The 27,252-nt window shown below is 43.1% G+C and overlaps 1 protein-coding gene across 1 annotated transcript in view; it reads left to right on the forward strand.

Annotated features, from left to right (window-relative positions):
- The window catches only part of UHRF2 (ubiquitin like with PHD and ring finger domains 2), a 499,671-nt gene that overhangs the window by 87,259 nt on the left and 385,160 nt on the right, over nt 1–27,252 (forward strand). The window contains exon 3 of the mRNA XM_053702563.1: nt 17,831–18,064. Coding sequence (XP_053558538.1) covers nt 17,831–18,064 — 234 coding nt within the window. The remainder of the gene's footprint in view (nt 1–17,830; nt 18,065–27,252) is intronic.

Raw genomic sequence — 27,252 nt, forward strand, 5'->3', positions numbered from 1 at the left:
CATCCCTCAGGGATACAGGATAGGTTTCAAGTCTCATCCTCACAGGGGCAGATTCCTCTTATCAAACATGTCTTCAAGGCCAGAAAAGAGAGGGGCCTTTCTAGGGTGTGTGAGGGATCTCTCCTCCCTGGGGGTCATTGTACCAGTCCCTCCAGCAGAGAGAGGTGTGGGATACTACTCAAACCTGTTTGTGGTACCAAAGAAGTAGGGCACTTTTCGTCCTATTCTGGACCTAAATTGTTTAAACAAATTCCTGTGTGTCCCCTCTTTCAAGATGGAGACAATAAGATCCATTCTTCCTTTAGTCCAGGAATGACAATTTATGACCACGATAGACCTGAAGGATGCCTACCTTAACGTCCCTTTACACAAGGAACACTTCGAATTCCTAAGATTTGCGTTCCTGGACCAGCACTTCCAGTTAATTGCACTTCTGTTTGGTCTGACAACGGCTCCAAGAGTTTTTTACGAAGGTTCTAGGGGCTTTGCTTGCAGTAGCCAGAACCAGAGGGATTGCAGTGGCGCCGTACTTAAACATTTTTTTTTTTTACCGTCCTGTCGTCTGGCAGAGGACAATTCGAAAGCCCTTCTTTTTCTTCTTCGATCTCATGGATGGAAGATAAACTTAGAAAAGTGTTCTCTTATTCCCAGTACCAGGGTGGAGTTCCTGGGTTCTATAATAGACTCCATGTCTATGAGGATATTCCTTACAGACCAGAGACGTTACAAGCTAACTTCCAGTTGTCTTGCCCTCCCAACCTCCTTCAGGCCATCTGTGGCTCGGTGTATGGAGGTAATTGGACTCATGGTGTCCTGCATGGACATCATCCCCTTTGCCGATTCTATTTTAGACCACTTCAGCTGTGCATGCTGAGACAGTGGAACGGCAATCATTCAGATCTGTCTCAATAGATCTCTCTGGACAGCCGGTCGAGAGTCGCTCTCCTGGTGGCTTTGTCCAGATCATCTGTCCCAAGGGAGATCCTTCTTGAAACCATCCTTGAAAAATTGTGACTACGGACTCTATTCTCTCAGGATAGGGAGCTGTTTGGGATGCCATGAAGGCACAGGGCCTGTGGACTCGAGAGGAATCCCTCCTCCCGATGAACATCTTGGAACTTCGAGTGATCTTCAATGCTCTTGGCCCCTTCTGGGTTTGACCCACTTTATCAGATTACAATCGGACAACATAACCTCGGTGGCTTACATCAACCATCAGGGAGGAACGAGGAGCTCCCTAGCAATGAGGGAAGTATCTCGGATTCTGGAATGGGCGGAGGCCCACAACTGCTCGCTGTCAGCAATCGACAATTCCGGGTGTGGACAACTGGGAAGCGGATTTACTCGGACAATCTTTTCATCCGGGGGAGTGGTCTCTCCATCCCGAGGTGTTAGCGGAGATTTGCTCAATTCCAAGCTACCCAGATATGGGTCGAGGTCCAGGGATCCTCAGGCGTTGATAATAGATGCATTAGCAGTGCCTTGGAGGTTCAGTCTGATCTACATTTCCCCGCCATTACCACTTCTACCTTGTGTGGTGGCCCGCATCAAGCAGGAGCAAGCGTCAGTGATTCTAATTGCTCCATCGTAGCCTTGGATGTGGTTCGCGGATCTGGTGGGGATGTCCTCATCTCCTCTATGGAGATTACCTTGTCGCAGAGATTTGCTGATACAAGGTCCTTTTGTTCATCAAAATCTAGATTCTCTAAAGGTTGACTGCGTGGGGATTGGATGCTAAGTCCTAGCCAAGAGAGGTTTTTCTTAGAGAGTTATTGATACTCTCATTCAAGCTCGTAAGCCGGTTACTCGTCGCATCCATCATAAGGTGTGGAGGACCTACTTATTCTGGTGTGAACAGCGTGGATTTCCCTGGCATAAGGTCAGGGTTTCCAGGATTTTTTCTTTTCTCCAGGATGGTCTGGAGAAGGGTCTTTCGGCCTCTTAACCCCTTAAGGACCTAGGATGTACATGGTACGTCCTACAAAAAAGGTCAGTTAGCTCTCTTACCCTGCACATCCTAGGTCCTTAAGGGGTTATGTCCTACAAAAAAGGTCAGTTAATGACCAAGAACGGAATTTCAAGCGGTGGAAGCGATCCCGATTGCTTTCAGCTACTTACAAGGTATTGCCGTGATGCCTCGATATTGAGGCATCATTGCAATACCTTTTTTTAGCACACCGATGCAGAGAGAGAGCCACTCTGTGGCCTTCTCTGCATCGGCCAGAGATGGTGCCAATTGTTGGTGGGTGGGAGCCATTGCAGGAAGGTGGGTGGGCGTCCCATCACTGACAAACTTGCAGCCAGCAGTGGGAAATGGTTGTCGGGTGCGCTTGAGGGGTGGAGGGTGTTCGCTAGCCTTCAATCCTATTTTTTAATTAAATGGTGGGAGAGGGTGGTGGGTGGCAGAGTTGGGGGGAAAAAAATAAAAAAGGGAGGGGGGAGGGTATGGAGGGGGGCAGCTACACTACAGAAAGTTTTTTGTTGTTTGTTTTTTAAATTGAAAAGTGGGTACTGGCAGACAGCCATGTATATCTGCTATTTCTGAACAAAAGGGACCTCAGAGAAGCTTTTACAACCATTTGTGCCATAATTGCACAAGTTGTTTGTAAATAATTTTAGTGAGAAACCTAAAGTTTGTGAAAAAGTGAACAATTTTATTTGATGGAATTTGGCGGTGAAATGGTGGCATGAAATATATCAAAATGGGCCTAGATCAATACTTTGGGTTGTCTACTACACTACACTAAAACTAAACCTTCAAGCTCCCTAATTAACCCCTTCACTGCTGGGCATAATACACGTTTGGTGTGCAGCAGCCTTCTAATTACCAAAAAATTGTGATGGGTTATTCAGGGATTCCTGACAGAAATCAGTGTTCCAATGTAACTATCGCTAATTTTGAATAAAAATGGTTTGGAAATAGCAAAGTGCTACTTGTATTTATTGTCCTATAACTTGCAAGAAAAGCAAAGAACATGTGAACATTGGGTATTTCTAAACTCAGGACAAAATTTAGAAACTATTTAGCATGGGTGTTTTTTTGGTGGTTGTAGATGTGTAACAGATTTTTGGGGTCAAAGTTAGAAAAAGTGTTTTTTTTTTCTTTCCATTTTATTATGGTTTTTTTTATAGTAAATTATAAGATATGATGAAAATAATAGTATCTTTAGAAAGCCCACTTAATGGTGAAAAAAAACTGTATATAATATGTGTGGGTACAGTAAATGAGTAAGAGGGAAATTACAGCTAAACACAAACACAGCGGAAATGTAAAAAGTGCTGTGGTCCTTAAGGGGTTAATGGGACTGTTTTCCGGCCCTATCTGTTTTACTGCACAAGAGGCTCGCTGAGCTTCCAGACGTCCAGTCTTTTGTTAAGGCTCTGACTAGAATCAGACCTGTTTCTCGACCTAGCGCTACTCCTTGGAGTTTAAATCTTGTTCTTAAGGTTTTGAAGAGGGCTCCGTTTGAGCCTATGCACGGCCTTGACATTCAATTACTATCTTGGAAGGTTCTCTTTTTACTGGCTATTGCCTCAGCAAGCAGAGTATCTGAGATGGCTGTCTTGCAATGTGAGCCTCCTTACCTAGTATTCCATGCTGATAAAGCTGTTCTTCGTACTGGGTTAGGTTTTATTCCTAAGGTTGTTTCTGATCGCAACATCAATCAGGAGATTGTTGTTCCTTCCTTGTGTCCTAGCCCTTCTTCAATGGAGTGGTTACTTCATAATTTGGATGTGGTTCGGGCCTTGAAGTTCTATCTTCAAGCCACTAAGGAGTTTAGACAGACTTCTTTGTTTGTTGTCTATTCTCGGAAGCGTAAGGGGCAGAAAGCCTCGTCCACTTTCTTGTATTTTTGGTTGAGGAGCATTATTCGTTTAGCATATGAAACAGCGGGATATAAGCCTTCTCAGCGGATTAAGGCTCATTCTACTAGAGCAGTGGCTTCCAGAGCAAATGTTCCATCTCCATGCCATTAAATTTAGCGACTTTAAGTCTGGATATAGGTAGGGAACTTGAGACATGAGGTCTCTTTGTAATGAAAGCTGCCACAGTGGAGAAGAGGACATCTGGATGAGATCTGCAAACCAGGTCCTGCTCAGCTAGGAGAAATGAGAATTACTGGGGAGCTCTCCTGCTTGATCCAAGCTATGACTTGAGGTAGCAAGACAAGAGGTGTATACATGTACATCAGACTATAAGATCAAGGAACCACCAGAGCATCTATTAGAGCTGTGTGAGGATCTCTTGACCTGAAACTATATCTCGGGAGCTTGTGAATCAGACAAGATGCCATGTCAATCTCTCTGGTTTCTCCCAACGCACTACAAGTTGGTTGAAAACCTCTTGGTTGAGAAACAGTTAACCCCTGAATGAAAAGTCTGACTTAAGATGTCTGCCTCCCAATTGTTGACTCCGGGATGTGATTGGCCATAATTATGCACTGATCGCCTTCTGCTCAAGAAAGAATGTGCGAGATCTCCTTTACTGCCAGAGAACTCTTGTTTTACCCTGATGCTTTATATAAGCCGCTGAAGAACCTCCTGGCCACCAGAATGACGTGGGAGAGTCTGATTTTTCATTTGAAGACGAGGGCTTCTAGTTCTTTGACTAACGAAAGGTATTAAAACGGCATGGACTGGACTTTACCATGGCTGTTATTGAATCCAGACCCATCAGCTGATCAATACTTCAGCCATAAAGCCCATGATTGCATCACAAATTAAAGCATTTGCTACTTTTGATAATTTTAGAACTATCCTGTTTCACCTGAAGTTAAATTTCCACAGAATCTAGTTCAGAAAGCCAATCGAACCATATGGTAACAGCCGATGCCACACAGACAATGCTAACAACTGGCTTGAATAAATAAACCTGCTTGTTAGAAAGCCTCCAGCTTCCTATCCATGGGATCTTTTAAAGAGGTAATGTCTTCTTAAGGTTCTCAAAATGGCGCCATCCACTTTTGGAACAAAGTTCCAGAATTCTGACTGACTAGGAAAAACTGGAAACATCTTAAATTTTAGAGATGGATTCCAAGATTTTTCCCACTCCTTTTGCAATTCGATGAGATATTGCATCAGGCACTGTAAAAAACTCTGCAGTTTTAGTCATGGGATTTAACAAACAATCCAAATGTTTCACTGCCTGATTTTTGAATGAGTATGACTCCTGAACCCATAGAGTCACCAAAACCTTATGTAAGAGAGATTTGTAAATGTTTAGTCTTGAAAAGAAGAGGACTCTGATTATGGTTCATTATAGGAGTCACAATCTTCAGACAAAATTTTGCAAACTGATAAACAATCGGAAGAATTTGACTCTCTAGCAAACCGAAGAACTATCTTCTTCTTTGAATTGTAAACAAATGCGCACACACTTTCTTGGTAGTAGACATTTGTGCCTATTTGAAGGCAGCATAGCCTTCAACATCTCCTTGATTTGGAAATGTAGGTAAAACTTGAAATTAGGATAAGTCCATATTTCCTTCCTGAGTAGTACATACTGGAGGGGAACATGTCTCTTGAGAAGAAACAGGGTGTAAACAGGTTGAGAGTTACATAATTATGCTGGAGGATAGACCAAAACACGTTTGAAAAGCACACAGTTTGTGAAGAGAAGCCTCTGCCATTTTTTTCTCCTCTGATGAGATGAGGGCACAGTTCTCTGCTTACACTGATACAGAATTTATAAACTAATAAATACCACCATGGTTTGGAAGGCTTTCTTACAAGTTATGTCAGTTGTCCCAAAAAATATAAAAAAGATCTGACGCTGCCCACATAAACAGTAGTTACAGAGTGCCTCATTATACAAAATATCCCCTGGCTCTGATGTACTCTAAGACATACCTACTAAGAAGCATGTGGGCTGTGAGTAGAAAAAAACACAGTACTTACCTTATGAATACTACCGAGCTTACCTCCTTTCGATGTCCAGTAGCGAGCCTCATCCTAGTTAGGTGAAAATAACTTGGGATCTGATCCAGGATGTGCAATGAAGCTGCCAACAGGTGGTGGGGGTTTGTAGGACCAGTCCCAGGAACCCCTATGGTGGCTAGTGAAAGACTCCTGCAGAAGAATTGCAATCACGAACAATGGCACCCCTCTGCCCTATTCTCAGTTCTCAGAGGGGAATAATGGGCCTCACAGCATTTTGGAGTTGTGTTACAAATTGGCCACGGGTGTTGCAAAGTAGTACCTTTTAGTCTCCTCCTGTTGGACCATCTTGTATTCCCTCTTATTTATGTCCTGTTCTCTGTGTGTTACAGATGGGGACAGGACTCCATTAAACTGGTCTATCTGAAGGGGGTTAAGTAACTCCTTTGGGCTCCACTGCCATCCTTAACAATGCACTTAGTAAGTGCTGGGGCTTCTATGTTCCTCAACATGTCTATCCTGTCACCAGGGTTTTTTGCCCTTCTATCTCTTCAGGGCTCTTTCTAACTAGAGCACTGGGGAGATCTGGAGACCCTGCTTAGCACCCTAGTTGAGTATCAGGGCAGGCTGTTAAGGAGGAATGTCAGTCTCCTTTTTATTAGATCTACTCATGGTGTGGACTTGGTGTGTGTTTAGGAAACTTACGTGCATTTTGTCTAAGCTCTGCCACCTAAGCTTCTCTTCTGCTCTATCCTCAGCCCTCTGGTTCTTAGTTCCCCAGCGCTGCAGAAGGAAGCTATCTTATTCCCAGTCAGAATGACTTGTTACATTGGAGCACTGAGTATAGACAGGCTGTGGTTAGGCTCTGTACAATTGTGTGGGGAGGGGGCAGGGCTATCTTCATGCCTTCATGCCAGGCTCTTTCCTCTTCTGAGAAGTGTTGCATGTGCGTCACAGATCTCTCTATCCCATCGTCAGTCATTGTACAGGAGTGGGTATGGCACTTACACCGAAGCAGTGGGTTGTTGGTTTTTATATACAAATACACATAACGCCGGTTTATGTATTAGCACATCTGATAGTACAATATTTTTTGGGGCGCTTATCTTTGGTCTCAGAGTGCCAGCCCTCTCTAAAGTATTCAACTTTTCTGGTGGGAATGGGATCTGGGACTAAAGCCATCTGGGACCTCTGTGGCTGAATCCTCCAGCATCAGCTTTTCATTACATAAATGTTTGTGTTGGTTATAGTTTCTCCCCAGCACAACTTTGCATCTCCTGTTTATCTTCAGTTCTACAAAGCCATTTCTAAGAGCCAGATCTATCTCCTAAGGCAGTTTTGCCGCCGGTGTATATTACTCAGTGCAGTGTAACAGTGTTTGCACCACAGTTTAGAGCTTCGCTACAATCAGTAGTGGCCGAGGCTATTGCGGTTCTTCTACATGCAAGTAAGAGCAAACTAACGCATATTTCTTCAATAGTAGTACTATTGTTTGCCCGGAGGTTATTGGGCAATCTCAGAAATCTGATTTAGACAAATCCTTTTCAGACTCTGAAGTTACTTCTGACTCTGCCTCAGTGGCACCTACAGGCAGGGTTTGGTCCTGATTGACGAGTTCTATACACCTCCACCTATTTAGTAATATGTTTTTTTGAAACAAATGTTTTTTTGTTTTTTTACCCAGGCTAGTCGGGAATACCCAGCTTTTTTTTAAATAATTTCTCTGGTAGTTACACGTGAGCTTAGTAGTTCGTCATGCCATTATGCTCCTAAGCGGAGGATTATGAGTCACCGGTAGACCATAGAAAGGAATCTTTTGTATTTGTGTAACACAGATTAATAGGGATAATTACCCACTTTGTACTGGACTGAGGTTAACAGGATTATAGCCTTATTAGGTTTTACGTTTATCTGACCTTTCCTGCCTATATATATATATTTTAACCTAGTTAATGTTGTTTTTAAATGTGTGTTTTTATATTTAAAGTGTTATTAAGTTATGTTTTAATGTTTTGTCCCTACAGTGGTGGTGTTAGACTTTGATTTGTCTATATAATATTGTTGCTTTTGGTGAGTGCTTTGGGGATGCTACTTAATTTTCTTTTGTTTTAATCTGCCTCAGTGGAGTCAAACAAGGAGACTGAGGAGGTTTAACTTTCAGTTTGAGGTTTAAGCACCATGGAGGTACAATATAAGTCAGCAGAAGTCAATGTGGCACAGAAGTTAGACATTATTTTCAAACTTAAATCTAAAACTCCTGAGTTCTTTCCCATCCCCTCTTTGGTATCTGAGATTGTCAATGCAATGGGATAAGCCTGGCATCCCTTTTTCTCCTCCTAATTTTAAGAGACTGTTTCTGGTTCTAGATTCTAGTCTGCAATTATGGGGTTCTGTGCCCAAGGTAGACATGCTATTTCTACTCAAGCCAAGAGAACTACCATTCTTTTAGATCACAGTATCTCCTTTAAGGAACCAATGGATAGAACATTGGAGGGCTACCTGGGAAGGGCCTTTTCAGCTGGCTGTCAGTGTAGCGGCAGTGGCTGGAGCAGCTGCTTTTATGGTGTGACTCTCTATCCGAATTAGTCTTGATAGAATCTTCTTAGAGGAGATTCAGGACTGAATTACGTTTCTGAAATAGTTAAATTATTTTATTTGTGATGCTGTTGTTCAGATTATTCACATCAATGCGAAGAACACAGCCTTAGCGGTTCTGGTCAGAATGGCTCTTTGGTTAAAGTCTTGGTCTGCAGACATGGTTTCTAAGTCTAGATTATTATCTTTGCCCTTTTAAAGGTAAAACACTTTTTTGTCCGGGCTTTGATTCTATTATGTCAACTGTAACTGAGGGTAAAGGAGCTTTTCTACCCCAGACTAAGAAGGCTAGGCCTAAGGGTAGGCCTGGAAGGCATTTTTGTCCCTTTCGGCAAAACAAGTTTTAGAGATCTAATTCTTCCCAGAGGATGGAGTCCTCCAATTTTTCTTGGAAGCTGAACCCTGTGTGGTCCAAGTCCAAACAGTGCAAGAAGACTTCAGTGTCTAAATCTGTTTGACGGTGCGGCCCCTGATCCGTACTTTGCTCGAGTAGGGGGGCAGACTAAGCCTTTTTAAGGGTGCGTGGGCTCAATTTGTTCAGGATCATACTCTAGAAAAGAGTTGCCGCCTTTTGCTGTGTAAGAGATCTGGATGATTTTGGGGTAATTTTCCTAGTCCCACTAATGGAGCAGGGAAAGGGTTTCTACTCCATCTTATTTGTTGTTCCAAAAAAGGAAGAGACATTTCGCCCTATTTTAGATTTAAAGACTGAACAAGTTTCTATGGGTTCTATCATTCAAGATGGAATCAATCAGATTGATCCTTCTTTCTCTTGTTAAGTGTATCCAGTCCACGGATCATCCATTACTTATGGGATATTAACTCCTCCCCAACAGGAAGTGCAAGAGGATTCACCCAGCAGAGCTGCTATATAGCTCCTCCCCTAACTGCCATTACCAGTCATTCTCTTGCACCCAACAAATAGATAGGATGTGTGAGAGGACTGTGGTGATTATACTTAGTTTCATACCTTCAATCAAAAGTTTGTTATTTTATAATAGCACCGGAGTGTGTTATTCCTTCTCTGGTAGAATTTGAAGAAGAATCTACCTGAGTTTTTCTATGATTTTAGCCGGAGTAGTTAAGATCATATTGCTGTTTCTCGGGCATCTGAGGAGAGGTAAACTTCAGATCAGGGGACAGCGGGCAGATTAATCTGCAAAGAGGTATGTAGCAGCTTATTATTTTCTGACAATGGAATTGATGAGAAAATTCTGCCATACCGATATAATGTAAACTCAGCCTTAAATGCAGTAGCAGCAACTGGTATCAGGCTGTCATGTATGTATATTTTACACTTCAGTATTCTGGGGAATGGCACTTCACTGGAATTATACTGTATGCATAAAACGTTAGCCTAATTTGCAGGGACTAGCAACAGGCTTTTTAATAACACTCAATTTATTAATGTTAAACGTTTTTTGCTGGCATGTAAAATCGTTTAATTTTCTGAGGTACTGGGTGAAAAAATGTTTTGGGCACTATTTTTTTCCACTTGGCAGTCGTTTTATTTAATTTATGACAGTTTACTGATCTCTCTCACTGTTATGTGTGAGGGGGAGGGGCCTTTTTTGGTGCTTTTGCTACGCATCAAAAAATTCAGTCAGAAGTTTATTGTCTTCCCTGCATGATCCGGTTCATCTCTACAGAACTCAGGGGTCTTCAAAACTTGTTTTGAGGGAGGTAATCACTCACAGCAGAGCTGTGAGATTGTAGTTGACTGTGATAAAAAAACTTTTATTTCTGTATTTTTTTTCTGCTATCAGGGTTAGTTATCCTTTGCTAATGGGAGCAATCCTTTGCTAAAATTGTGTTTTTTACAAAGATTTGATGCTATAACTTTTCAGTTTATTAATTTTCAACTGTCATAACTTTTTCTGTGCTTCTTATAGGCACAGTACGTTTTCATATTATAGTAAATTACTTGAAAAGTATTTCCAAGTTGCTAGTTTATTTGCTAGTGTGTTAAACATGTCTGATTCAGAGGAAGATATCTGTGCTATATGTGTTAAAGCCAAAGTGGAGCCCAATAGAAATTTATGTACTAACTGTATTGATGCTACTTTAAATAAAAGTCAATCTGTACAAATTGAACATATTTCACCAAACAACGAGGGGAAAGTTATGCCGACTAACTCGCCTCACGTGTCAGTACCTGCATCTCCCGCTCGGGAGGTGCGTGATATTGTAGCGCCGAGTACATCTGGGCGGCCATTACAAATCACATTACAGGATATGGCTACTGTTATGACTGAAGTTTTGGCTAAATTACCAGAACTAAGAGGTAAGCGTGATCACTCTGGGGTGAGAACAGAGTGCGCTGATAATATTAGGGCCATGTCAGACACTGCGTCACAATTTGCAGAACATGAGGACGGAGAGCTTCATTCTGCGGGTGACGGTTCTGATCCAAACAAACTGGATTCAGATATTTCAAATTTTAAATTTAAGCTGGAAAACCTCCGTGTATTACTAGGGGAGGTGTTAGCGGCTCTGAATGATTGTAACACAGTTGCAATACCAGAGACAATGTGTAGGTTGGATAAATATTTTGCGGTACCGGCGAGTACTGACGTTTTTCCTATACCTAAGAGACTTACTGAAATTGTTACTATATTTAGAAAGATGTTTCCAATAGACGCCACCACACGGGACTTATGGCAAACGGTCCCTAAGGTGGAGGGAGCAGTTTCTACTTTAGCTAAGCGTACCACTATCCCGGTGGAGGATAGCTGTGCCTTTTCAGATCCAATGGATAAAAAGTTAGAGGGTTACCTTAAGAAAATGTTTGTTCAACAAGGTTTTATATTGCAACCTCTTGCATGCATTGCGCCTGTCACGGCTGCAGCAGCATTTTGGTTTGAGTCTCTGGAAGAGACACTTGAATCAGCTCCATTAGATGAGATTACACACAAGCTTAAAGCCCTTAAGTTAGCTAACTCATTTATTTCAGATGCCGTAGTACATTTAACTAAACTTACGGCTAAGAATTCCGGATTCGCCATTCAGGCACGCAGAGCACTGTGGCTAAAATCCTGGTCAGCGGACGTTACTTCTAAATTGCTTAATATACCTTTCAAAGGGCAGACCTTATTCGGGCCCGGGTTGAAAGAAATTATCGCTGACATTACAGGAGGTAAAGGCCATGCCCTGCCTCAAGACAGAGCCAAACCTAAGGCTAGACAGTCTAATTTTCGTTCCTTTCGTAATTTCAAAGCAGGAGCAGCATCAACTTCCTCTGCACCAAAACAGGAAGGAGCTGTTGCTCGCTACAGACAAGGCTGGAGACCTAACCAGTCCTGGAACAAGGGCAAGCAGGCCAGGAAACCTGCTGCTGCCCCTAAGACAGCATGAATCGAGGGCCCCCGATCCGGGAACGGATCTAGTGGGGGGCAGACTTTCTCTCTTCGCCCAGGCTTGGGCAAGAGATGTCCAGGATCCCTGGGCGTTAGAGATCATATCTCAGGGATACCTTCTAGACTTCAAATTCTCTCCCCCAAGAGGGAGATTTCATCTGTCAAGGTTGTCAACAAACCAAATAAAGAAAGAGGCGTTTCTACGCTGCGTACAAGATCTTTTATTAATGGGAGTGATCCATCCGGTTCCGCGGTCGGAACAAGGACAAGGGTTTTACTCAAATCTGTTTGTGGTTCCCAAAAAAGAGGGAACTTTCAGGCCAATCTTGAATTTAAAGATCCTAAACAAATTCCTAAGAGTTCCATCGTTCAAAATGGAAACTATTCGGACAATTTTACCCATGATCCAAAAGGGTCAGTACATGACCACAGTGGATTTAAAGGATGCTTACCTTCACATACCGATTCACAAAGATCATTACCGGTATCTAAGGTTTGCCTTTCTAGACAGGCATTACCAGTTTGTAGCTCTTCCATTCGGATTGGCTACGGCTCCGAGAATCTTCACAAAGGTTCTGGGTGCTCTTCTGGCGGTACTAAGACCGCGAGGAATTGCGGTAGCTCCGTACCTAGACGACATTCTGATACAAGCTTCAAGCTTTCAAACTGCCAAGTCTCATACAGAGTTAGTACTGGCATTTCTAAGGTCGCATGGATGGAAGGTGAACGAAAAGAAGAGTTCTCTCTTTCCACTCACAAGAGTTCCCTTCTTGGGGACTCTTATAGATTCTGTAGAAATGAAGATTTACCTGACAGAAGACAGGTTAACAAAGCTTCAAAATGCATGCCGTGTCCTTCATTCCATTCAACACCCGTCAGTAGCTCAATGCATGGAGGTGATCGGCTTAATGGTAGCAGCAATGGACATAGTACCCTTTGCACGCCTACATCTCAGACCGCTGCAATTGTGCATGCTAAGTCAGTGGAATGGGGATTACTCAGACTTGTCCCCTACTCTGAATCTGGATCAAGAGACCAGAAATTCTCTTCTATGGTGGCTTTCTCGGCCACATCTGTCCAGGGGGATGCCATTCAGCAGGCCGGACTGGACAATTGTAACAACAGACGCCAGCCTACTAGGTTGGGGCGCTGTCTGGAATTCTCTGAAGGCTCAGGGACAATGGAATCAGGAGGAGAGTCTCCTACCAATAAACATTCTGGAATTGAGAGCAGTTCTCAATGCCCTTCTGGCTTGGCCCCAGTTAACAACTCGGGGGTTCATCAGGTTTCAGTCGGACAACATCACGACTGTAGCTTACATCAACCATCAGGGAGGGACAAGAAGCTCCCTAGCAATGATGGAAGTATCAAAGATAATTCGCTGGGCAGAGTCTCACTCTTGCCACCTGTCAGCAATCCACATCCCGGGAGTGGAGAACTGGGAGGCGGATTTCTTAAGTCGTCAGACTTTTCATCCGGGGGAGTGGGAACTTCATCCGGAGGTCTTTGTCCAAATACTTCGACGTTGGGGCAAACCAGAGATAGATCTCATGGCGTCTCGACAGAACGCCAAGCTTCCTCGTTACGGGTCCAGATCCAGGGATCCGGGAGCGGTTCTGATAGATGCTTTGACAGCACCTTGGACCTTCGGGATGGCTTATGTGTTTCCACCCTTCCCGATGCTTCCTCGATTGATTGCCAGAATCAAACAGGAGAGAGCATCAGTGATTCTAATAGCGCCTGCATGGCCACGCAGGACTTGGTATGCAGATCTAGTGGACATGTCATCCTGTCCACCTTGGTCGCTACCTCTGAAACAGGACCTTCTGATCCAGGGTCCCTTCAAACATCAAAATCTAATTTCTCTGAAGCTGACTGCTTGGAAATTGAACGCTTGATTTTATCAAAACGTGGTTTTTCTGAGTCAGTTATTGATACCTTAATACAGGCTAGGAAGCCTGTTACCAGAAAGATTTACCATAAGATATGGCGCAAATACTTATATTGGTGCGAATCCAAGAGTTACTCATGGAGTAAGGTTAGGATTCCGAGGATATTGTCTTTTCTACAAGAAGGTTTAGAAAAGGGTTTATCCGCTAGTTCCTTAAAGGGACAGATTTCAGCTCTGTCCATTCTTTTACACAAACGTCTGTCAGAAGTTCCGGACGTTCAAGCTTTTTGTCAGGCTTTAGCTAGGATCAAGCCTGTGTTTAAAACTGTTGCTCCACCATGGAGTTTGAACTTAGTTCTTAATGTTTTACAGGGGGTTCCGTTTGAACCCCTTCATTCCATTGATATCAAGTTGTTATCTTGGAAAGTTCTGTTTTTAATGGCGATTTCCTCGGCTCGAAGAGTCTCTGAGTTATCTGCCTTACATTGTGATTCTCCTTATCTGATTTTTCATTCAGACAAGGTAGTTCTGTGTACTAAACCTGGGTTCCTACCTAAGGTGGTCACTAACAGGAATATCAATCAAGAGATTGTGGTTCCATCTTTGTGTCCTAATCCTTCTTCGAAAAAGGAACGTCTGCTACACAATCTAGATGTTGTCCGTGCCCTGAAATTTTATCTACAGGCAACTAAGGATTTTCGACAAACGTCTTCCCTGTTTGTCGTTTATTCTGGTCAGAGGAGAGGTCAAAAAGCTTCGGCTACCTCTCTCTCCTTTTGGCTTCGTAGCATAATACGGTTAGCCTATGAGACTGCTGGACAGCAGCCTCCTGAAAGAATTACAGCACATTCTACTAGAGCTGTGGCTTCCACTTGGGCCTTTAAGAATGAGGCTTCTGTTGAACAGATTTGCAAGGCTGCAACTTGGTCTTCTCTTCATACTTTTTCCAAATTTTACAAATTTGACACTTTTGCTTCTTCGGAGGCTGTTTTTGGGAGAAAGGTTCTTCAGGCAGTGGTTCCTTCCGTATAAAGAGCCTGCCTGTCCCTCCCGTCATCCGTGTACTTTAGCTTTGGTATTGGTATCCCATAAGTAATGGATGATCCGTGGACTGGATACACTTAACAAGAGAATACATAATTTATGCTTACCTGATAAATTTATTTCTCTTGTAGTGTATCCAGTCCACGGCCCGCCCTGTCACTTTAAGGCAGGTAATTTTTCCATTAAACTACAGTCACCACTGCACCCTATGGTTTTCCTTTCTCTGCATGTTTTCGGTCGAATGACTGGTAATGGCAGTTAGGGGAGGAGCTATATAGCAGCTCTGCTTGGTGAATCCTCTTGCACTTCCTGTTGGGGAGGAGTTAATATCCCATAAGTAATGGATGATCCGTGGACTGGATACACTACAAGAGAAATAAATTTATCAGGTAAGCATAAATTATGTTTTTAGTTCTACTGGGCCAATTTATGTCGACCTGAAGGATGCGTATCTCTTTATCCCTATTCATCAGCATCACCATCAATTTCTCAGGTTTGCCTTTATGGACAAACATAATCAGTTTGCAGCTCTTCGGTTTGGTCTGGCTTCTGCCCCCTGAATATTCACAAAGTTTTTGAGGGCTCTCCTCTCTATTATTCGTTTTCAGGGAATGGCTGTAGCTCCTTACCTGGAAGATATATTGGTTTAAGCTCCAGTTTTACCCTTCACGGGGCTGCATACGGAAATTCTTTGGTCTCCTCACAGACATGTTAGGAAGGTAAATGTTGCAAAGAGCTTACTGACTCAAAACATGTAACCTTCTTGGGTGTGATTATAGATTCATTGGAAATTAATCTTTGTTTGAGCGAAAAAACACAAGATAAAGCTGCAGTTGGCCTGTCATCCACTACAGTCAACATAATCTCCCTCGGTAGCTCAGTGTATGGAGGTTGTGGGCCTCATGGTTGTGGCTTTGGACCCAGTCCAGTTTGCCAGGTTTCATTTATGACCCTTAAAACTCTGCATGTTAAGGCAGTGGAACGGGACCATTCCGACCTCTCGAAGGTGATTCAATTAGACCATTCCACAAGGCAGTCTCTCTCTTGATGGATGTTCCCAGACCCATTGTAGAGGGGGATGAGGTTTCTGCGTCCTTTATGGGAAATTATGACGGACAACAGCCTGTTAAATTGGGGAGCAGTTTGGGGGTCTTTTAAGAGTCCAGGGTGTCTGGTCATCACAAGAAGTGGCGCTACCCATCAATGTCCTGGAACTTAGGGCAATTTTCAATACTCTTCAGTCTTGGCTGTTTCTCTGCTCAGTTCCTTTCATTTGCTTCCAATCCAATCCATTGGCATATGTCAAGCTTTAGGGACTATCTGAGCCCACAGACTCTCCATACAGGGGAATGGTCTCTCAATCAGAAGATATTCAATCGGTTAATAGTCTTATGGGGACATCCAGAGATAGATTTGATGGTGTCTAGGCTTATCCACAAACTACCTCGCTATGGTCCCAGGGCGAGGGATCCTCAAGCGGAATTCACAGATGAATTAACAGCCCAGTGGTATTGCCATCTAGTTTACCTTTTTCCCCCAATCATACTTCTGCTCAGAGTGTTGGCTCTTCTCATGCATGGCCTCGACTGACTTGGTATGCAAATCTAGTCGGGATGTCCAGTTCTCCACTGTGGCGTCTTCCTCTGCATCAAGACCTGCTTGTTCAGGGTCCATTTTTCTATTAAAATCTTCAGTCTCTCAAGTTAACTGCTTGGAGATTGAACGCTTGATTTTGTCCCAGAGCGGTAATCTATACTTTGATTCCGGCTCGTAAGCCTATTACTTAACAGATCTATCACAAGGATTGGTAGGTTTATCTCGGTGTTCTAAACACAACTTCTTGTGGCATTCTGTTAGGATTCCAGGTATTTTGCAATTCTTACAAGATGGTTTAGACAAGGGTCTGTCTGCTAGTTCCCTCAAGGGTCAGATTTCTGCCCTTTCGGTTCTTTTACATAGGAAGTTAACCCATTTGTTGAATATTCAATCCTTTATTCAAGCTCTTGTTAGGATTTTTCCGTTTTTTAAGCCCATTGTTCCCTCTTGGAATCTAAACTTAGTTCTCAGAGTATTACACTCTCCTCAGTTTGAACCAATGCATTCTTTGGATATTGAGATTTTGTCTTGGAAGTTCTTATTTCTATTGGCTATTTCTTCCACAAGAAGAGTCTCTGAATTGACTTCTCTTTCTTGTGATACACAATATTTAACTTTTCATCAGAATAAAGCTGTGTTGCGTACGGTGTCTGTTGTGTGTTTTTTTTTTTTCTTTTTTTTTTCCCCAAAAGTAGTTTCTGTGGAAAACATTAACAGTAAAATTATTGTTACTTCTCTGCTCTAATCCGAAGTCTTCAAAGACTTTTACATAATTTGGATGTTGTGCGGGCATTGAAGTTTTAGGAATTTTGTCAGTCCTCTAGTTTATTTGTTCTGTATTCAGGTAAACGGAAGTGTCAGAAAGCAACGTCCGTCTCTTTATCTTTTGGTTGAGAAGTTTAATTCGTATGGCTTACTTGGAGGCGGGTCAGCAACTTCCTAGCCTAATCATTGCTCATTCTACTTGTTCAGTTTAAACGTAGTGGGCTTTTAAGAATGAGGTTTCTGTGGGTGGGGAGTCCGCCCTCTGGATAATATCTCACATTGTATGTTACATGCCAATATTGTTGTTTCTATACTTAAAGAAAAAATACAAAGCATGACAAATACCTAAAATGTTGCTTCTGTCACTCAAGAGCACATTATATGGACAAAAGCATGTGGACACGTGACCATCACACCTATGTGAGCTTGTTGGACACCCATTCCAAAACCATGGTCATTTATATATAGACATTGGAAGCAAATTTGATAATAGTAGTAAATTAGAAACTTTTCAAAATTGTATGCTGTGTCTGAATCCGAAAACATATTTTTGGGTTTCATATCTCTTTTTAATAAAAATTGTTTTTGAAAATAGAAGTGCTTATGTTATCTCCTAAATTTACCTGCAGACTATGTAATTTTCATGTAAACACATTAAATAGTAACTTTAAACTGTGATTTAAAACTTTGACTGTTTCACTTTCAGCTTGAAGACGGACATACGCTTTTTGACTACAATGTAGGGTTGAATGATATCATACAGCTATTAATCCGTTCACAATCAGAAAATCCCAAGCCTCTGTCAAAGAAAAAGGAAGCAGAAGGGAAGCTGAATCAAAATGCGGCCAATAAGCACAAGTCAAGGTCTGCTACCGCTTCCAGTCAACCATCCACTTCTGCTCGAGCCTTCCTTATAGATCCAGGCATTGGCATTTACAAGGTCAGTAGTACTTATCTTTCATAATATAAATAAAGCCTCCCTTGACTATAAACTGATATTCATTTTGATCACACTTGTAAAGAGACCATATTCCACCTAAAATAGAGTATGTTATATTGTATTGGCTTTTCCCAGTCCACCAGTAAACAGCTGTAAGTTGTACCTATCGGAATGCGAGCAAAGAATTCCAAGGTATACATAAAAAGGAATAAATTCATTAAGAACTTTTACATGAATACAATTAGTGTAATTGCTAAATTTCTCCTACATTGGTGTATCCGGTCCACGGCTTCATCCTTACTTGTGGGATATTCTCAATCCCTACAGGAAGTGGCAAAGAGAGCACACAGCAAAGCTGTCCATATAGCTCCCCTCAGGCTCCGCCCCCCCCCAGTCATTCTCTTTGCCGCTCTAACTAGTAGCATCTCCCCGGGGGTGGTAAAGAGTATGTGGTGTTAGTTGTAGTTTTTTATTTCTTCTATCAAGAGTTTGTTATTTTAAAATAGTGCCGGCTTGTACTATTTACTCTGCAGCAGAATGTGAAGAAGATTTCTGCTAAGAGGACTATGATTTTAGCACCAGTAACTAAAATCCATTGCTGTTCCCGCGCAGGACTGTTGAAACCAGATAACATCAGTTGGGGGGAACAATTTGCAGGCTTAACTGCTTCAGGTATGATCAGTCATTTTTCTAACAAGACCCAGTAATGCTAGAAGACTGTCAGAAATTCCCTCTGGGATAGGTAAGCCATTGTTATTAGATTCAGCAATAAAAGGATGGCTTATTTTAAGGGCTTATGCTGGTTGACACTATTGTGGGCTAATCGATTGCTTTTTAGCAAGTTTTCAATTTAAATAGGTGTTTTTTTTTTATCAACTTAAAACACTTTTGGGGATTAATTTGCGCCTGGCACTTAGTTGGACACCTAATCTAGTCAGAAAGGCCCCTCCACTCTGGTATGCAGAGCAAGGAAGGCTCATTTTCGCGCCTCAATTGTGCACTTGTTTTGACTAGCCAGTTCATGCAGCTTCACGTGGGGAGTCCGGAGGCTTTAGGAAGGGCTCCAGGGAGGCTTATATTCTTACCAAAATAACCCTAAGGAAGGTAAAAGCCACAGGGCAAGCTGTGGCAGAGTACTGTAGTGTGTTAACCGGTTAACTGCTGTTATTAGCTCCGGTTTGGGCATTAAGGGGTTAATTGGTCTGAAAATGTGTGTGCAACCTTTTCAAAGCATTATGACACTGTGGTGAAAATTTCATAAAAATCGGATGTGTTTTTGATGTTTCAGTAATAAAGTGTGCACTTTTATTATTTAAAGAGACAGTAACGTTTTTGTCAAAAATAAATTTTATTGCATTGAAGTTACTTTTAAGTCTGTTAAACATGTCTGAACCTTCAGATAGCCTATGTTCTCTATGTTCAAAGGCCAAGGTGGTTCCCCCATTAAATTTATGTGTGAAATGTGCTATAGCGTCCAAACAGCTTAAGGACCGTACAATTACACTTAAAGATATAGCCCAAGATGATTCTTTAGCTGAAGGGTGTGAAGATAGCTCGCTATCCTCCCCTTCTGTGTCAACACCAGCTATGCCGGCGCAAGCGATGTCCAGTACATCTAACGCACCAATTGCGATTACTATGCAACAGTTAGCGGCAGTAATGGATAATTCTCTCAGCATTTTTATCCAAACTGCCAGCTTTTCCTAGGAAGCGTGATTGCTCAGTTTTAAACACAGAAAATGAGCAAGCTGACGCAGAGGATAATTTATCTGTAGTGCCCTCACATCAATCTGACTTGGCGGTGAGGGAGGGCCTGTCTGAGGGAGAAATTTCTGACACAGGGAAAGTTCCTCAGCAGGCAGAGCCTGATGCCATAGCATTTAAATTTAAGCTAGAACACCTCAGCGCCCTACTTAAGGAGGTCCTAGCTACACTTGATGATTGTGATCCTTTGGTGATCCCTGAAAAATTGTGTAAAATGGACAAATTCTTAGAGGTCCCAGTACACACTGATGCATTTCCGATACCTAAGAGGGTGGCGGATATCGTGACTAAGGAGTGGGAGAAGCCATGTGTACCCTTTGTTCCCCCTCCTATATTTAAGAAAATGTTCCCAATTGTTGACCCTAGAAGGGACGCATGGCAGACGGTCCCTAAGGTAGAGGGGGCAGTTTCAACGCTAGCTAAGCGCACGACTATACCAATAGAAGACAGTTGCGCTTTCAAAGATCCTATGGATAAAAAAATTAGAAGGTTTACTTAAGAAAATCTTTGTTCAACAGGGTTTTCTTCTTCAACCAATTTCTTGCATTATTCCTGTTACCACTGCAGCGGCTTTTTGGTTTGAGGAACTAGAAAACTCGCTCCAAAAGGAGACTTCTTATGATGAAGTCATGGACAGAATTCACGCCCTGAAGTTGGCTAATTCTTTCATTACAGACGCCGCTTTCCAGTTAGCTAAATTATCGGCGAAAAATTCTGGTTTTGCAATTGTGGTGCGCAGAGCGCTTTGGTTAAAGTCTTGGTCGGCGGATGTGTCGTCCAAAACAAAATTACTTAATATTCCTTTCAAGGGTAAGACCCTATTTGGGCCAGAGTTGAAGGAAATTATTTCAGATATCACTGGGGGAAAGGGCCATGCCCTTCCACAGGATAGACCTTTCAAGGCTAAAAATAAGTCTAATTTCTCCAACATAGGTGTGTCCGGTCCACGGCGTCATCCTTACTTGTGGGATATTCTCTTCCCCAACAGGAAATGGCAAAGAGCCCAGCAAAGCTGGTCACATGATCCCTCCTAGGCTCCGCCTACCCCAGTCATTCTCTTTGCCGTTGTACAGGCAACATCTCCACGGAGATGGCTTAGAGTTTTTTAGTGTTTAACTGTAGTTTTTCATTATTCAATCAAGAGTTTGTTATTTTCAAATAGTGCTGGTACGTACTATTTACTCAGAAACAGAAAAGAGATGAAGAATTCTGTTTGTATGAGGAAAATGATTTTAGCAACCGTAACTAAAATCCATGGCTGTTCCACACAGGACTGTTGAGAGCATTAACTTCAGTTGGGGGAACAGTTTGCAGTCTTTGCTGCTTGAGGTATGACACATTCTAACAAGACGATGTAATGCTGGAAGCTGTCATTTTCCCTATGGGATCCGGTAAGCCATGTTTATTACGATTGTAAATAAGGGCTTCACAAGGGCTTATTTAGACTGTAGACTTTTTTTGGGCTAAATCGATTGATATTAACACTTATTTAGCCTTGAGGAATCATTTATTCTGGGTATTTTGATATAATAATATCGGCAGGCACTGTTTTAGACACCTTATTCTTTAGGGGCTTTCCCAAAGCATAGGCAGAGTCTCATTTTCGCGCCGGTGTTGCGCACTTGTTTTTGAGAGGCATGGCATGCAGTCGCATGTGAGAGGAGCTCTGATACTTATAAAAGACTTCTGAAGGCATCATTTGGTATCGTATTCCCCTTGGGTTTGGTTGGGTCTCAGCAAAGCAGATACCAGGGACTGTAAAGGGGTTAAAGCTTAAAACGGCTCCGGTTCCGTTATTTTAAGGGTTAAAGCTTCCAAATTTGGTGTGCAATATTTTCAAGGCTTTAAGACACTGTGGTGAAAGTTTGGTGAATTTTGAACAATTCCTTCATGTTTTTTCGCAATTGCAGTAATAAAGTGTGTTCAGTTTAAAATTTAAAGTGACAGTAACGGTTTTATTTCAAAACGTTTTTTGTACTTTCTTATCAAGTTTATGCCTGTTTAACATGTCTGAACTACCAGATAGACTGTGTTCTGAATGTGGGGAAGCCAGAATTCCTATTCATTTAAATAAATGTGATTTATGTGATAATGACAATGATGCCCAAGATGATTCCTCAAGTGAGGGGAGTAAGCATGGTACTGCATCATTCCCTCCTTCGTCTACACGAGTCTTGCCCACTCAGGAGGCCCCTAGTACATCTAGCGCGCCAATACTCCTTACTATGCAACAATTAACGGCTGTAATGGATAATTCTGTCAAAAACATTTTAGCCAAAATGAACCCTGTTCAGCGTAAGCGTGGATGCTCTGTTTTAGTTACTGAAGAGCATGACGACGCTGATATTAATATCTCTGAAGGGCCCCTAACCCAATCTGAGGGGGCCAGGGAGGTTTTGTCTGAGGGAGAAATTACTGATTTAGGGAATATTTCTCAGCAGGCTGAATCTGATGTGATTACTTTTAAATTTAAATTGGAACATCTCCGCATTTTGCTTAAGGAGGTATTATCCACTCTGGATGATTGTGAAAATTTGGTCATCCCAGAGAAACTATGTAAAATGGACAAGTTCCTAGAGGTGCCGGGGCTCCCAGAAGCTTTTCCTATACCCAAGCGGGTGGCGGACATTGTTAATAAAGAATGGGAAAGGCCCGGTATTCCTTTCGTCCCTCCCCCCATATTTAAAAAATTGTTTCCTATGGTCGACCCCAGAAAGGACTTATGGCAGTCAGTCCCCAAGGTCGAGGGAGCGGTTTCTACTTTAAACAAACGCACCACTATTCCCATAGAGGATAGTTGTGCTTTCAAAGATCCTATGGATAAAAAATTAGAAGGTTTGCTTAAAAAGATGTTTGTTCAGCAGGGTTACCTTCTACAACCCATTTCATGCATTGTCCCTGTCACTACAGCCGCATATTTCTGGTTTGATGAACTGATTAAGGTGCTCGATAGTGACTCGCCTCCTTATGAGGAGATTATGGACAGAGTCAATGCTCTCAAATTGGCTAATTCTTTCACTCTTGACGCCTCTTTGCAATTGGCTAAGTTAGCGGCTAAGAATTCTGGGTTTGCTATTGTGGCGCGCAGAGCGCTTTGGTTGAAATCTTGGTCGGCTGATGCGTCTTCCAAGAACAAGCTATTAAACATTCCTTTCAAGGGGAAAACGCTGTTTGGTCCTGACTTGAAAGAGATTATCTCTGATATCACTGGGGGTAAGGGCCATGCCCTTCCTCAGGATCGGCCTTTCAAGGCAAAAAATAGACCTAATTTTCGTCCCTTTCGTAAAAACGGACCAGCCCAAGGTGCTACGTCCTCTAAGCAAGAAGGTAATACTTCTCAGGCCAAGCCAGCTTGGAGACCAATGCAAGGCTGGAACAAGGGAAAGCAGGCAAAGAAACCTGCCACTGCTACCAAGACAGCATGAAATATCGGCCCCCGATCCGGGACCGGATCTGGTGGGGGGCAGACTCTCTCTCTTCGCTCAGGCTTGGGCAAGAGATGTTCTGGATCCTTGGGCGCTAGATATAGTCTCCCAGGGTTATCTTCTGGAATTCAAGGGACTTCCCCCAAGGGGAAGGTTCCACAGGTCTCAGTTGTCTTCAGACCACATAAAAAGACAGGCGTTCTTACTTTGCGTAGAAGACCTGTTAAAAATGGGAGTGATTCATCCTGTTCCATTGAGAGAACAAGGGATGGGGTTCTACTCCAATCTGTTCATAGTTCCCAAAAAAGAGGGAACATTCAGACCAATCCTAGATCTCAAGATCTTAAACAAATTTCTCAAGGTCCCATCTTTCAAGATGGAAACCATTCGAACTATCCTTCCTTCCATCCAGGAAGGTCAATTCATGACCACGGTGGATTTAAAGGATGCGTATCTACATATTCCTATCCACAAGGAACATCATCGGTTCCTAAGGTTTGCATTCCTGGACAAACATTACCAGTTCGTGGCGCTTCCTTTCGGATTAGCCACTGCTCCAAGGATTTTCACAAAGGTACTAGGGTCCCTTCTAGCTGTACTAAGACCAAGGGGCATTGCAGTAGTACCTTACCTGGACGACATTCTGATTCAAGCGTCGTCCCTCCCTCGAGCAAAGGCTCACACGGACATCGTCCTGGCCTTTCTCAGATCGCACGGCTGGAAAGTGAACGTGGAAAAGAGTTCTCTATCCCCGTCAACAAGGGTTCCCTTCTTGGGAACAATTATAGACTCCTCAGAAATGAGGATTTTTCTAACAGAGGCCAGAAAGACAAAGCTCCTGGACTCTTGTCGAATACTTCATTCCGTTCCTCTTCCTTCCGTAGCTCAGTGCATGGAAGTGATCGGGTTGATGGTAGCGGCAATGGACATAGTTCCTTTTGCGCGCATTCATCTAAGACCGTTACAACTGTGCATGCTCAGTCAGTGGAATGGGGACTATACAGACTTGTCTCCAAAGATACAAGTAAATCAGAGGACCAGAGACTCACTCCGTTGGTGGCTGTCCCTGGACAACCTGTCACGAGGGATGACATTCCACAGACCAGAGTGGGTCATTGTCACGACCGACGCCAGTCTGATGGGCTGGGGCGCGGTCTGGGGATCCCTGAAAGCTCAGGGTCTTTGGTCTCGGGAAGAATCTCTTCTACCGATAAATATTCTGGAACTGAGAGCGATATTCAATGCTCTCAAGGCTTGGCCTCAGCTAGCGAGGTCCAAGTTCATACGGTTTCAATCAGACAACATGACGACTGTTGCGTACATCAACCATCAGGGGGGAACAAGGAGTTCCCTAGCGATGGAAGAAGTGACCAAGATCATTCTATGGGCGGAGTCTCACTCCTGCCACCTGTCTGCTATCCACATCCCGGGAGTGGAAAATTGGGAAGCGGATTTTCTGAGTCGTCAGACATTGCATCCGGGGGAGTGGGAACTCCATCCGGAAATCTTTGCCCAAGTCACTCAACTTTGGGGCATTCCAGACATGGATCTGATGGCCTCTCGTCAGAACTTCAAAGTTCCTTGCTACGGGTCCAGATCCAGGGATCCCAAGGCGGCTCTAGTGGATGCACTAGTAGCACCTTGGACCTTCAAACTAGCTTATGTGTTCCCGCCGTTTCCTCTCATCCCCAGGCTGGTAGCCAGGATCAATCAGGAGAGGGCGTCGGTGATCTTGATAGCTCCTGCGTGGCCACGCAGGACTTGGTATGCAGATCTGGTGAATATGTCATCGGCTCCACCTTGGAAGCTACCTTTGAGACGAGACCTTCTTGTTCAGGGTCCGTTCGAACATCCGAATCTGGTTTCACTCCAGCTGACTGCTTGGAGATTGAACGCTTGATTTTATCGAAGCGAGGTTTCTCAGATTCTGTTATCGATACTCTTGTTCAGGCCAGAAAGCCTGTAACTAGAAAGATTTACCACAAAATTTGGAAAAAATATATCTGTTGGTGTGAATCTAAAGGATTCCCTTGGGACAAGGTTAAGATTCCTAGGATTCTATCCTTCCTTCAAGAAGGATTGGAAAAAGGATTATCGGCAAGTTCCCTGAAGGGACAGATTCTGCCTTGTCGGTGTTACTTCACAAAAAACTGGCAGCTGTGCCAGATGTTCAAGCCTTTGTTCAGGCTCTGGTTAGAATCAAGCCTGTTTACAAACCTTTGACTCCTCCTTGGAGTCTCAATTTAGTTCTTTCAGTTCTTCAGGGGGTTCCGTTTGAACCCTTACATTCCGTTGATATTAAGTTATTATCTTGGAAAGTTTTGTTTTTAGTTGCAATTTCTTCTGCTAGAAGAGTTTCAGAATTATCTGCTCTGCAGTGTTCTCCTCCTTATCTGGTGTTCCATGCAGATAAGGTGGTTTTACGTACTAACCTGGTTTTCTTCCAAAAGTTGTTTCTAACAAAAACATTAACCAGGAGATTATCGTACCTTCTCTGTGTCCGAAACCAGTTTCAAAGAAGGAACGCTTGTTGCACAATTTGGATGTTGTTCGCGCTCTAAAATTCTATTTAGATGCTACAAAGGATTTTAGACAAACATCTTCCCTGTTTGTTGTTTATTCAGGTAAAAGGAGAGGTCAAAAAGCGACTTCTACCTCTCTCTCTTTTTGGATTAAAAGCATCATCAGATTGGCTTACGAGACTGCCGGACGGCAGCCTCCCGAAAGAATCACAGCTCATTCCACTAGGGCTGTGGCTTCCACATGGGCCTTCAAGAACGAGGCTTCTGTTGATCAGATATGTAGGGCAGCGACTTGGTCTTCACTGCACACTTTTACCAAATTTTACAAGTTTGATACTTTTGCTTCTTCGGAGGCTATTTTTGGGAGAAAGGTTTTGCAAGCCGTGGTGCCTTCCATTTAGGTGACCTGATTTGCTCCCTCCCTTCATCCGTGTCCTAAAGCTTTGGTATTGGTTCCCACAAGTAAGGATGACGCCGTGGACCGGACACACCTATGTTGGAGAAAACAGAATTTATGTTTACCTGATAAATTTCTTTCTCCAACGGTGTGTCCGGTCCACGGCCCGCCCTGGTTTTTTAATCAGGTCTGATAATTTATTTTCTTTAACTACAGTCACCACGGTACCATATGGTTTCTCCTATGCTATTATTCCTCCTTAACGTCGGTCGAATGACTGGGGTAGGCGGAGCCTAGGAGGGATCATGTGACCAGCTTTGCTGGGCTCTTTGCCATTTCCTGTTGGGGAAGAGAATATCCCACAAGTAAGGATGACGCCGTGGACCGGACACACCGTTGGAGAAAGAAATTTATCAGGTAAACATAAATTCTGTTTTTCGTTCCTTTCGCAATTTCAGGAACGGACCGACTTCCACCTCTACAGCCACTAGGCAAGAGGGTAGCGCATCCCAGCCCAAACCAGCAAGGAAGCCATTGCAAGGCTGGAACAAGGGCAAACAGGCCAAGAAGCCTGCTGCTGCTACCAAGACAGCATGAAGGGGTAACCCCCGATCCGGGACCGGATCTAGTAGGGGGCAGACTTTCTCTCTTTGCTCAGGCTTGGGCAAGAGATGTTCCGGACCCCTGGGCACTAGAAATTGTTTCTCAGGGGTATCTTCTAGAGTTCAAGGACCTTCCTCCAAGGGGAAGGTTCCACATGTCTCGCTTATCTTTAGACCAGATAAAGAGACAGACATTCTTACGTTGCGTAGAAGACCTATTAAAGATGGGAGTGATACACCCAGTTCCAACAGCAGAACAAGGACTCGTTTTTTTCTCAAACCTGTTTGTAGTCCCAAAAAAGAAGGAACTTTCAGGCCAATTCTGGACTTAAAAATTCTAAACAAATTCCTCAGAGTTCCATCATTCAAAATGGAAACCATTCGGACAATTTTACCAACGATCCAGGAGGGTCAATACATGACTACCGTGGACTTAAAGGATGCGTACCTGCATATTCCTATCCACAAAGATCACCAT

Source organism: Bombina bombina, chromosome 2, assembly GCF_027579735.1.
Source record: "Bombina bombina isolate aBomBom1 chromosome 2, aBomBom1.pri, whole genome shotgun sequence".
Classification (NCBI taxonomy): domain Eukaryota; kingdom Metazoa; phylum Chordata; class Amphibia; order Anura; family Bombinatoridae; genus Bombina; species Bombina bombina.